General features: G+C 37.2%; 1 protein-coding gene across 3 annotated transcripts in view; it reads right to left on the bottom strand.

The window, feature by feature from the left end:
• Positions 1–12,982, bottom strand: part of fcho2 (FCH and mu domain containing endocytic adaptor 2) — a 178,973-nt gene that overhangs the window by 75,877 nt on the left and 90,114 nt on the right. For all 3 annotated transcript variants that reach the window (XM_059644794.1, XM_059644795.1, XM_059644796.1), the window contains exons 12-17: positions 10,690–10,747; positions 10,008–10,177; positions 7,822–7,833; positions 7,506–7,530; positions 5,722–5,764; positions 5,063–5,154 (exon numbers count right to left, since the gene is read on the bottom strand). In XM_059644794.1, coding sequence (XP_059500777.1) covers positions 5,063–5,154; positions 5,722–5,764; positions 7,506–7,530; positions 7,822–7,833; positions 10,008–10,177; positions 10,690–10,747 — 400 coding nt within the window. The remainder of the gene's footprint in view (positions 1–5,062; positions 5,155–5,721; positions 5,765–7,505; positions 7,531–7,821; positions 7,834–10,007; positions 10,178–10,689; positions 10,748–12,982) is intronic.

Here is a 12,982-nt window from a genome sequence, read left to right as displayed (position 1 = left end):
AAAACAAGGAGAAAGATGAAAGCAAAAGTAATTAATGAAATATAACACCAGCATGGTTAATTTTATAATCTAGTATGAAGGCAAGTTTTAAGCTTTTACCATCTAAGTCAATGTGCATTATTTACATTTCCCATTTAGAACTGTACTTAACAAGGTGAAACAAAACTTTGATAGAGGTGTGCCACATTCAAACAATTATCTTTCATATATAGCACCATAAAGTTTAAAACACAGGAAGCAGAAGTTCAGTCCACTGTGTTCATTAGTTGTTGGAGTAATCCAAAGCTAATTCAATCACCCTTGTTCTTTTTGTTTTTCAAATATTTACCTAATTTCCCAACAAGAGATGCAAAGTTTCTGACTTAATCATGTCCTGTGATGACATTTCGTGTTTGAAAACAAAAGTACAAAATAATGCTTTTTAATAAAAGATGTTTATTTAAAATCAATAAGCCCTAGTCCTGCCTCTGCAAAGGTGAGTGTTTTCTTCTCTTGACAGGTATCAAAACTTCCTAAATAAAAGACTCACTTAAAATTTTCTTGTAGCTTCTGATATCATTAAAATAATACCAACAACTTAAGCTTCCACTTGTAATTATAGTTTATTCATCCGTGGTACATCTTGGTGTTAACCAGAGCCTCAACAGGACTCGCCATTTCAACACAGTGGTACCAAGAGCTGATCAGAGGCTAGGAATACTTCAACAGTACTCATCTACTGACTTCCAGAACCTGGCAACCACCTTCTAGGTACAAGTGACGAGGTGTGATCGAATACTCCTCAGTTGACTGGATGAGTACAGCTTCAGCAACACTCAAGAAGCTTGACACCATCCAGGACAAAGCAGCCTCCTTGGTTCGCACCACATCCACAAACATCAACTCCCTCCACTACTGACACTCAGTAGTAGTACCGTGTACCATCTGCAAGATACACTATAGAAAGTTGCTAAAGTTTGTTGGAGAGCACATTCCAAATCCATGACCATTTCCACGCAGAAGGACAAGGCAGGAGATACATACGAACACCAGCACCTCCAAGATTCCTTCCTAGTCACTCACCATCATCACTAGGAAATATACCACTGTGCCTTCACTGTCGATGGGGCAAAATCCTGGCATTCTCTCCCTAAGGGATTGTGGGCTCACCTGGAACACAGGGGCTGCAGCAGTTAAAGAAGGTGGCTTGCCAGTAACCTCTTGAGGGACATGAGGAACGGGCAATAAATGCTGTCTATCCAACCACGCCCAGGTTCCACGAGAGAATATTCAAAACAAAGACTGGTATATCCTTTCCTACTCACTAAACCTGTGAAAATCCTCCTGAAGCCACTTTACATCCTCTTAACAGCACACATAGCTTTGTATCATATGCAAATTTGGAAATATTAAATTTGGCCCCTACTGCCAAATCATTGATACATATTGTGAACATCTGATATCAACCTTGCAGTAGCGCACTATTCACTTGACACTGAACTTGTTATTCCTACTATCTGTCTTTTGCCTGTTAGCCAATCCTTAATCCATGCTGATATGTTATTTCCTACTTCTGGTGCTTTAATTTTACTAGTCAACCTCCTGAGTGGGACATCATCAAAACCAAATATACTATACCCATTGACTCTTCTCTATCAAATTTGTTAGTAACAGCCTTGAAAAACTACAAAACGCTTGTAAAATACAATTTTACCATTTCAAAAACATTCTGATGATGCTCAAGTAGATCCTTTATCTCAACTTTTATAACAGATGCTAGCATTTCCCATACTATTGAGCAGAGGTTATGAACATGCTTAGAGTGTTAACTCGCGAGGAGTTTAGAATGAGCATAAATGGGCATTTTCAAAGCACCAGCAAGCAGTGGATAATGGGGTACCACAAAGAGCTACTTATAATCTTTATCAATGACTTGGATGAAAAAATAGAAAGTAACGTATCTAAGTTTGCTGCTGATACAACGCTATGTGGAAAGGTAAGCTGTACAGTGGATGCAGAGGCTACAAAAGTGTAGACAGGTTAGGTGATTGGCTAACAATATAGGGAAGTGTGAAATTATTCACTCTGGTCATAAGAATAAAAAAAGCAGAATATTTTTTAAAAAAGATTCAAAACTTGTAGGTGTTGATTTTCAAAGAGACTAGATGTGCAAGGAATGTGGAAAGTTAGCACATAGGTGCAACACCAACTAGAAAAGTATATGAATAAAGTCTAAATTATACAGGATTTTAGTAAGACCATGATTTTGGTCTCTAAAGGTCAAGCGAGTTAGGTCTGTTTAAGTTTTAAGATACACGTTTTTGCTGGTCAAGGAATCCAACGTGTGGAGACACAGCCTCGGGCTAAAGGGCCAAACTTTAAGGACTAAGGTGAGGACTGACTTTCACTTAAACTGTGAATCTACTGGGATTATAATTCCGTGGAATTCTCTATCCAAGACAGCTACCCAAGATGGTTTCTTTGTGAGAAATATACAAGGCTGGGATAGACAGCTTTTTGGTCTCAGAGAATTAATGAATTTGTGGAGCATGAAGGAAGGGGAGTTGAAGCTCAATATCAACTGTGACTGTATTAAACAGTGGAAGTGACTCAATGGCACACATGATCTATTCCTGATCTTATTTCTTGCATTCTTATTTATAAGGAGCAACAATATAAAAAAAAACTTACGCTCACGTGGCAATGAGAATAATTTAAAATTAAAACATATGTTAATAATCCCTCAGACATACTATCCAATGCATAGTAGAGAAACATAAATGAGTGGTTAAAGGTGATTTCTAATTGTACAAAGTTACTTTCCAAAACAAATTAATAATCAAAAAATATTTTGGTCTCCAAAATGGATGACAGTATTGGAAAAAATAACAGAAAATTCGTAGTCAAAATACTGAGTAACATTTATACCACACAAATACGAGACAACGATCATTTCCAATTCGAGACATCCAAGTAACTGCCCCTTGACATTCAATGACATTGCCATCATTTAATCTGCCACTAGCAACATCCTGGAGGATTAAGAGGAATCAAAAACTGAACTGGACTCACCATATAAATACAGAAGCTTCAAGAGAGGCTAGGAATTTTGCAGTGAGTAACTCACCTCCTAACTCCACAAAATCTGTCCGCCATCTAAAGAGCACAAGTAAGGAGTGTGAAGGAATACTCTCCACGTGCCTGGATGGGTGCAGCACCAAGAAAACTCAGGAAGCTTGATATCATCTAGGACAAGGCAGCCCACTTGGTTGGCGCCACATCCACAAATATCTATCCCCTCTAAAACTGAGATTCAGTAGCAGCTAGTGTGTGCCATTTACAAGGTGTACTACAAAAAGTCACTAAAGATTCTTACAGAGCGCCTTCCAAACCCACAACCACTCCAGCCAGAAGTACAAGGAAGCATATATATGGGTACACCACGACCTTCAAGTTCCCCTCCAAGCCGATCACCAAAATGACCTGGAACCATATCGCTATTCCTTCAGTGTACATATGGGTCAAAAGCCTGGAATTCACTTCCTAAGGGGATTCTAGGTCTACCTACACGTGGGCTACAGTGGCTGAAGCAGCAGTTCACCACCATCTTCTCAGACGCAACTAGGGATGCGCAATACACACTAGCCAGCTAACAGTGCCTATGCCCCATCAGTGAATAAAAAGATAATTTATGCTTGTATATTTGTATACTTTTCTGAAGAAGGGTCCCAACCCGAAACATCAACTTTCCTGCTCCTCTGATGCTGCCAGGGCTACTACATTCCTCCAGCTCCACATTGCAAGTATACAAATGGGGTAACACACTTAGTTTGCACGTGCCATCATAGTTGGACATACATGGCATACTTGATGGAAAATAAGTTAATGAATTTCAGAAAAAGAAAACAGACAGGATTTATAATTCTTGTAACATCAAATCAGTACGAATCAAAACTGTCTTCAGGAAAACTCATTTTATTCCTCTCCAGAATTATATCAGGCCCCGACTCTAGATATATCTTCTTCATCAGTGTAAAGTGGAAATTGCTTTATTACTGAATTTATAGTGGTTTACATGCTAATTCATAAAACCCCACGCCCCACCCCAAAAAAAGGGACTATTGGTAATCTTTCAAAAAAAAAAGCCCCAAAATTACTGACAATACAAAAATAATCAATGCAGGCTAACGGGCCTTAACAACTGCTCATGACTACAAGCACTTTTCAAAATTCGCTGGCTAAGTTAAATCCTCTTCGTTATAGTGGATTTCATTTGTGATTTTCCTAAGTGCTTTGCAATCATACATCACACCAGTTGTTATTCTGAGAGAGAAAAATGACAAATATGGTGTTCAAAATTAAGTAAAATACATTTCCTGCAACTTTTGAAAGAGAATTGGGGCATGCTCTGTCCCATGAAATTCAGAGTTTTAAACTGTTCTACATTTCAGCATAAGACCATGAGATGTAGGAGCAGAAAGATAGATATTTGGTCCATCAAGTCCACTAACAATACATTGCTCTACCTGACAAGCCGATTTAATACAACTTCCATGAAAAAATACAAATCTGTGTAGAATTATCTTTTAACAATTTATTTTGTGCACCTTAAATACAGAAGACTTTAAAACTGAGTATCTTCTCTATTATATCTAAATGAAGTGACTGCTTGCTGTACAAAATTCGCTATTGGATTTTAGTACAAGTGAGGAGCGTTAACAATGAAATTGCTATCATTTTAATGAAATATAGAAGGGACAAAGTCTCTCACCTTTGCAGTCAAAATCAACCAAAAGGTAGTACTAATGAAGGAAAGAAGCTCTCGGGAAAACAGATTTTACTACTATCAACTGAATATTATCCCTTTTGTCAACGGTATCTTACTCATGCAAGGAAATGAAACATTTACCTCCGTTAATGCACTCATTGCACCAATTTGTTAACATTACAAAGTGACAGTAATAATACTGAGAAAATGACAACAGACAAAAATCATAATATCTTGAAAGTGGCATAAACAGTATTACTGTAATTAGAAATATTTACACTATTAAGGAATATCAGAAACTAAATAAATATTCACCTGAAGTTGTTGATGTGGATGAAGAAGAGGAATCAAGTGGAGGTCCAAACAATGGATCCAGCGAAAACAGGTCATTATTGATCCTTCTGGTGCTAGAAAAGTTAAATTAAAGCAAAAGCTTTAATTTAGTGTGCAATTCCAATGATTAGCTATTACCTTTCTGCGGTTAACTAATCTTGATACTCGTGTTTTAATGCCTACATTAAAGCTTCTATCCAGAACCCAATCACTGATACTTGCATAATTGACGTCATTTCTTGCAATTTAGTGCAGAATGGAGCATGGAGCTGGAATTTTGCTCCCCTGTTGGCACATTTTATAAAAGGTATGCATAAAATCCAGGAGGTGTATTATTCAACCTCCCGTCTGACATTTTATTGGATAGGCAAGGTGTTGGCCACAAATAAAAGTCAGGGAACAGGAATGGTATCGATTCCTAACACATGACTGCTCTTTAGTCAACAGATCTTGCATCCCTCTCCAAAACATGTAAAAAGCTAGAACACTTGTGGTGCACTGATAATGTCCCTACCTCTGCATCAGAAGGCTTAGGTTCAACTCCCAGCAGCTCCAAAGCATTCTCATAACATGTCTGAATAGGTTAATGAAAAATATCTAAGAAGTTATCAAACTTTCTGTTTAATACCGTACTGACTTACTCAGGTGATGGGACACATGATCTTGGTCGAACCAGCTCTTCACCTTGTATAAGGGGGACAAAGTGAGGAAAATGTTTAAAATAATTCCAGTAACTGAACATCAGAAGTTTTTAAATGTTTTCAAGATATTTTTCAAAACACTTCAAATTGAGTGCTACTCTTTTTCTAAAGTTCATAATTATTCCTTTTTGAATACATGATAACAGAAAAATTTACTCAGGAGTACTAATATTTCTCAAAATAATACAAAGCACCTTGCAGTGCAAAAACAGACTGTTCAGTTCAGCATAGCTGTGACAGCTCTTCAGAACTAACAAATAATCCCACATCATTGTTCTTTCTCCAAACTTGTTCTTTTCATGCACGATCTAATTTCATTTTTAAATATACTGTTATAACAACTTATTTGATGGCAGTGCATTCTAGACCACCATAACTCACATCATGAAATAAAATCTATTTTCCCCTGTAGACGATTTATAATTTTCACCTCAATATTATCATGATCACTTTAGTTGTTGAATGAACAGCTGTAACATATGCCTTCCAAGTAGTATGTCTTCATTTAAGTACCATTCTGTTTTACATTCTTCCTAACATAATCCAAGTGTAACTTACTTTAACCTTCTCTACAAAACTCTTTAAAGCTCCCTGATTTTTTCCATCCCTCTAAATATTAAGCTCAGTAATTTGTTACCTTCTTATGGCCTTACTTATCTAATTGTTGCTTATCAAAGTATAAAACAATAATATGTATTTACATAATGGCTTCAGCACTTGAATATTTTAAGGCATATTATCAAACAAAATTTGACAAGACACCTTGGGAAGTAATGAGGAAGACAACCAATAGCTTGTCCAATGAGGTTTGAAGAAACGTAAAGAGGCAGGAATGTTTAGGGAAATAATGATAAAGATTAGGATTCTAACAGTTGAAGGCAAGGCCTCCAATGGTGGTATGATTAAACTGGAATACTCAATAGGTCAGAAATGGAACAGTACAGAGATCTCAGACAGGGCAGGAGGAGTTTTCTGAGACAAGGGGATTGGATTTGAAAAAGGGTAAGAATTTCAAAATCAAGGAGCTACTTATTTGGAAGCCTGTCACTAAGTCACCTTTTATTTACTTTTGCACTGCAGAATTGCCGTGGCCAGCCAGCGCAGAGTCAGTCCCCTGAACTGAGCAGATTCTAAACCTCTTGGTTATTTTGGTCAGCCAGGGCTTTCCTGATTGGGGTTGTTAACCTGGGCCAATCAAGGGCCTCATGGTCAGCAAAGTCCACTTGATTCCAATCAGTACCCTAACATAACAATTAGGAACCACAGAAGTGTTACAGCACAGAAGTTGTTCACAATTGGCCTATCATGCTTGCACTGTGCTCCAAATCAGCAGCACACTAATTGCTATTCTCCTTTCTTAGCACCATAACCTGTATGTCATTTCTTTTCAAATAACAGTGCAATCTCTTTCGAATGCATCAACTGCACATGCCTCCCGCTCTTGGTCAGAGCCAACCACTCGTGAAGTAGTTTCTCCTAACATCACTTTTGCCTCATTTACTAATTACTTTAAACCCATGACCTCTTGGTCTTGTCCTTTCACAAGTGAGAATCCTTTATCCCTAATTACAAATATAGCTTATCAAATTTTCTCTGAATTCACACCTCAAAGGGAAAATAGTCCCAACTTTTCCAGCTTATAGTCTGTGAATGCAAACAAATAAATTATAATCCCAGTTGCAGGGAGCAAGCTATAAAGCAGAAACCCATCAACTAGTACTTACCAGATGAATTTCTTTTCATTGCATTCTGAAATGACAAATAAAATTTAATTAAAAATAGATTAACACTGCAATTTAAATTCTATTCATTCTAAATATATAATACAAATTAATAATGAAATACAAGCAAAAATAGTAATTCAATAATTATTGCAAGTAAATCGTAATAACCAAATTCAAAAAAATAATTCCCCATTAGTGCACAGACCAATGAAAATAAATAACAAAAAATGCATAACTCAAGCACGCACATACAGATGCATTTACAAATAAGCAAGTACTCACTAAAAGGCCCAACAAAGATGAAATACTTACTTACCGGGCTATGCCTCTGAAGTCAGCATGTAAAAGATGAAAATCAAAAGAATAATTAAATTATTCAGCTATGGAATTACACAGTAATATATTTACATCAAAAGGCAGATTTCCGACCTGATAGAGGTTGATAAAATCATGAGGGGCTTGGTTAGGGTGTATAGCCAAGGTCTTTTTCCTAGGATGGGGAGAGTCCAAAACTAGAGGATATAGATTTAAGGTGAGAGGGGAAATATTTTAAAAAAGGACCTGAGCAGTAGCTTCTTTACCCAAGGGTGGTGCATGTATGGAACGAGCTATCACAGGAAGTGGTGGAGGTGGATACACTTATAATATTTAAAAGGCCATCTGGATGAGTATATGAATAGGAAGCAGTGAGGGGGATATGGACCAAATGCTGGCAAATGGGACTACAGCAGATTGGAATGCCTTGTCAGCGCAGAGGAGTTGGATTGAAGGGTCTGATTCTGAGCTGTATGATTCTATTAAAAAAAATTTAGTTATATAAATACTCAACAATATTCCTAGCCTTCAATTAAGTGTACTGCAGCCAGTAGGTAAGGTAAACTAAAGTCGGTAAATAAGCCAAAGGCCAAGTAAAGCATCCAAAAAAGTGAAAGGTGTTCTTCATGGGGGAGAAAAAAAACTTCAGGATCTTGAGAACTTTTCCACTGGCCTTCAGGCTGTATGTATTGATTATACACAGCTCAATATTAAGCTTGATGGATTGATTTCACTATTGATATTAAAAAGTCATAGTTTTCATTATTAACACAAATAGTTATTATTTTATAGATTCCGTTTTCACTCTTCAGGCCCAATCCTCATGTCAACAGAACAAAGTCTCTTGAGCTAATTACTCAAAACTACACAAGTGCAATTTTATTAAAGATTGGAAAAGCATGCTCCGTCTCCTGGCAGAAACCGGGGGCCTTTTCAGTGTTAATTTATTTGCATGATTTTATTGCATTCAAATTAGGACTGTTTTGAGCTACATAGTTTAATGTTTTTATGTAAATAAACGTGAAGCTCATGACTGGCATAAAAAAATCTAGCCAAAATTTTAAGGATTTCTTGATGGGCTGTATCAGAATCATAATGGGTGAAAAGATGCATGGTAACCATGAAACACCTCATTTAAGATGAATTTCAGAGAGTCTAATTCAATCCAGACTTGAACAAATATTGAAAAACAGATTAGTCATTCACCAGATTGAACTATTTAATCCCTAAAGAGTCAATATAATATAGCGCAAGATATCCAATTTCGTCTTTAGCTTTAACATGTATTGAATTAATGCTATGGCCCTTCACACCAAGAAACAAAGAAGTGTCATAGCATTTATCAGATTGATTTAAAAAAATGCATTCAACTGGAAGACGTAACATGCTTATTGCATTTCTTAAAAACATATGATTTAGAAGCAGAAATAAACATCTTAAGCCATTCAATCTGCTCATACCTGATCTGATTACTCCAAATTCCCACCTACCCTAATAACTTTTAATCCCCTGGTTTGTTATGGATCTATCAATCTTGACCTTGAAAACATTTGAAGATCCTGCTTTCAACATCCCTGAGGAAGTTTCAAATGCTCTGAAACCTCGGGGGGGGGGAAAAAAGATCTCTTCTTCTCTGCCTTAACATGAAACATAGTATTTTTAAACAGTGATCCCTAGACCTACATCTTCCACAACAAGAAAGATCCTCTTCACGTACACTTCGTCAAGACTCTTCATGATCCTGTATGATTCAATCAAGTCGTTTCTCACTCTTCTAAATTTCTGCAGGTAAAAGCCCAGCTTGTCCAACCTTTCCTCATCAGACAACTCACCCATTCCAGGTGTTAGTCTAGTAATTCTTCCCTGAACTCCTTTCATGCAGTTAGAACTTTCTTTTAAATAAGGAGACTAATTTGGAGTAAGTCAGCCGATCATGGTGGTTTGGTCACCATCATCCACGGGAAACTCTGCCTTCTGACGAACAAAACAGGCTACCAAAGTTATGCAATACCATAACAACAATATACAAAAAAACAAGAAGTTATTATCATTTAACATTATAAACTGAACATTTTTATACAGATTTTGAATGATCTTCCAAAAACTAATTAAAATTTTAATATACTTTAGAAATACCCAGGCAAGCTTCACAATGTCATTCCCAAATGTGATCAAAATATTACTTACAGATGGGGAGGGAGAAAGTGTAATATTCCCAATGGATGCTTTTAATTCTTCCAATGAGTGGTTAGTACCATTATTTGGTTGCACAGGTTTGATTTGCACATGGAATTTCCTAGGTTCCTCATCCTCAGAGCCCGAATCACTTGATGAGTAGAAATTGTTCTCTTTGGCATGTTTTCATTAGTCAAGGGAAAACAAAACCATACTTTAATGATTGTAAATAGGCTCTCATATTAGCCTAGGTTTAACACTTCAATGAACAAAAGCATGTCCAATCCTTTTTGCCACAGTATGTAGGCATGAAATGAATATTAAACTTTGAATTCCAAAGGTGTTTAGAAGAGAGAAACATAAAGCATCTTTGCACACCTTGTGGCACCTCACTATAATCCAATCTTATTATGTAGGATGTTAGCATACTTTTACTTTCCAACATATTTTGTTCCAAACAATTAACGTTTCAAGATTGATTATTGTATTGAAATGCCAGTGAGAAATAAAGCTCTCTTTTTGTGTAACCTTCCTATAATATGTAGTCAGTCGAAAGAGCTGTATGCCTGAAATACCAAGATAGCAGCTAATTCCTGCAGTAATCTGTCTTATTTTCATTTTGTATCTCATTGATTACCCCCAAAGTATTAACAATATGAAGGTAACTTGAATCATCTGTTATACATAAGGATATTAATTTGGTTCACTTCTGGTTTGATACAGTAACCCTCTTCATCCACCTCAGGAATATTCTATGGAAAAAAACAGAAAGGCACAATTGTTAAACAACCATGAAAACCAACTCTGTATGACTAAAAACTCTTGCCAATTATCATAAGCAAACCTTTTGTATCAATAAAGGCACTTCCAGCTCTATACATACAAGTTCTGTATCACAAACTGTTGAAGATGCTGTGCTACACAGTAAATCTACTGTGCAAGATAATAAAATGTGAGGCTGGATGAACACAGCAGGCCCAGCAGCATCTCAGGAGCACAAAAGCTGACGTTTCAGGCCTAGACCCTTCATCAGGTGAAGGGTCTAGGCCTGAAACGTCAGCTTTTGTGCTCCTGAGATGCTGCTGGGCCTGCTGTGTTCATCCAGCCTCACGTTTTATTATCTTAGATTCTCCAGCATCTGCAGTTCCCATTATCACTCAAATCTACTGTGCACGTTATTTTCTTCCTTCTGCAATTTAAGATAAGATGTTTGAAAAATAATTTGTGAAACAAGGTGAGCAACAAATTTCTATGATACCGTGGTCAGCTGTATGGAGAACATAGGAAATAGGAGCAGGAGTAGGTTATTCAGCTGACCAAGTCTGCTATGCTGTTCAATTAGATTATGGCTAACCTTGAACCCCAACGCATTTTGCCACACTATCATTGTAATATCCAGAAATCTATCAATCTGTGTCTTGAATATGCTCAACTGCAGTACCTCTGCAACCCTGTTTGACTGACAATACTAATGATTCATCAGCCTCATTGAAGGAATTCATCCTCATCTTTTCTAAATGATCTGCTTCTTATTTCCTGACTGAGACACTTGGTTTCAAACACCCCACCAAGCCAGAGAAAAAATTCTTCCCGCATCTACCCTGTTGAGCCCTGTAAGAATTTTGTATGCTGAAATGAGATCACTTCTCATTTTTCTAAACTCTCGAGAAAATAGGCAATCTCCTTAAACATGTCCTCATAGGACAATACATCCATCCCTGGAATCAGTCTGGTGATCTTTCTTTGTACTCCTTCTATGGCAAGCATACATTTCCTCAGGTGAGGGAATCAAAACTGTTCATAATGCTCCAGGTATGGCCTCAACAAGACTTCCTCACTCCCATACTCAAATTCTGGTTCCCTTCCTTACCACTCAATATACTATTTCAGTTTGTTCCATTAAAATTAGATAGCTTTCCTGCCATTAAGCAGACCCTTCTGGCAGAGAACAGATTCACTGGAGATCAGAAGAGAACGAGTGTGGACATGTCAGAGACTGAGAGTTGACTTTCAAATCTCAAATCTGAATGAGTTGGATCATTTCAGGAGGTGTAAATACTAAAACTTGTAGGTTTTTGATTAGAATCAAGCAGAACAAGTAGCAAACAATTAACTGGTCTCTGGGAAACAGGTTGGTTATTCAAGTATTTCAGTCAACCTGCTTCCTTAATTTTAGCTGTTATTCAATTTTTAAACACAGATGACCAAGTTTCTCACAGCCTGGAAGTTCTGTAGTTTGGAGAGCTGAAAGAAAAGAGCTGAGACTAGGTGAAAGTACAGCATCATTTATGGTCAAGGAGGACTGTTTCCCCTCCAAGCCCAAAAAGCTTACGTGCACCATCTACCTACTCCCAACTCCAGTATCATCAGAAGCAACTGCTAATACCACACACCAAGTAGGACCTTACTACCTCACTGTGGCAGGTGGTATCTTGACAACATCACTGGGTTGGCAGTCCAGAGATCCAGGAAAATGATCTAGGGTACCTGGGCTCAAATCCACCACAACAGATGGTGAATTTGAATTCAATTAATGAATCTGAAATTTTTTTTACACAAAAGACTTGATGAAAATTATAAAGGTGTGATATAAAAACTACATGGATACAAAATATTAAATATTGGTTGAGTAATTGGAATCAGAATATAATGGTCAATGGATATCTTCGGGTTGGAGGAAAGTTTGTAGTGGAGTTTCCGGGCTCAATACTGGGACCTTTTGCTTTTTCTGATATACATTAATGATCAGGACCTTAGTATGAAGTGGACAATTTAAAAGTTTGCAGATAACACTAACTTGAAAGAACTGCAAACTGTGAGGAAGACCGTGTGGAACATCAAAAGGACAAACAAAAATTGGAGCAGTGGCGGATAGGTGGCAGATGTGGTTGAAAGTAAAAGAAGTGAGAGAAATATAAAGGTGATTCACTTTGGTTGGAAGAACTTGAAAGACAATATAACATAGGGGGTACAATTCTAAAGGGGGT

This window comes from Stegostoma tigrinum, chromosome 3 (genome assembly GCF_030684315.1).
Source record: "Stegostoma tigrinum isolate sSteTig4 chromosome 3, sSteTig4.hap1, whole genome shotgun sequence".
Classification (NCBI taxonomy): domain Eukaryota; kingdom Metazoa; phylum Chordata; class Chondrichthyes; order Orectolobiformes; family Stegostomatidae; genus Stegostoma; species Stegostoma tigrinum.
Note: the sequence above shows the minus strand (reverse complement) of the source record. Positions and strands in the feature narration are given on the sequence as shown.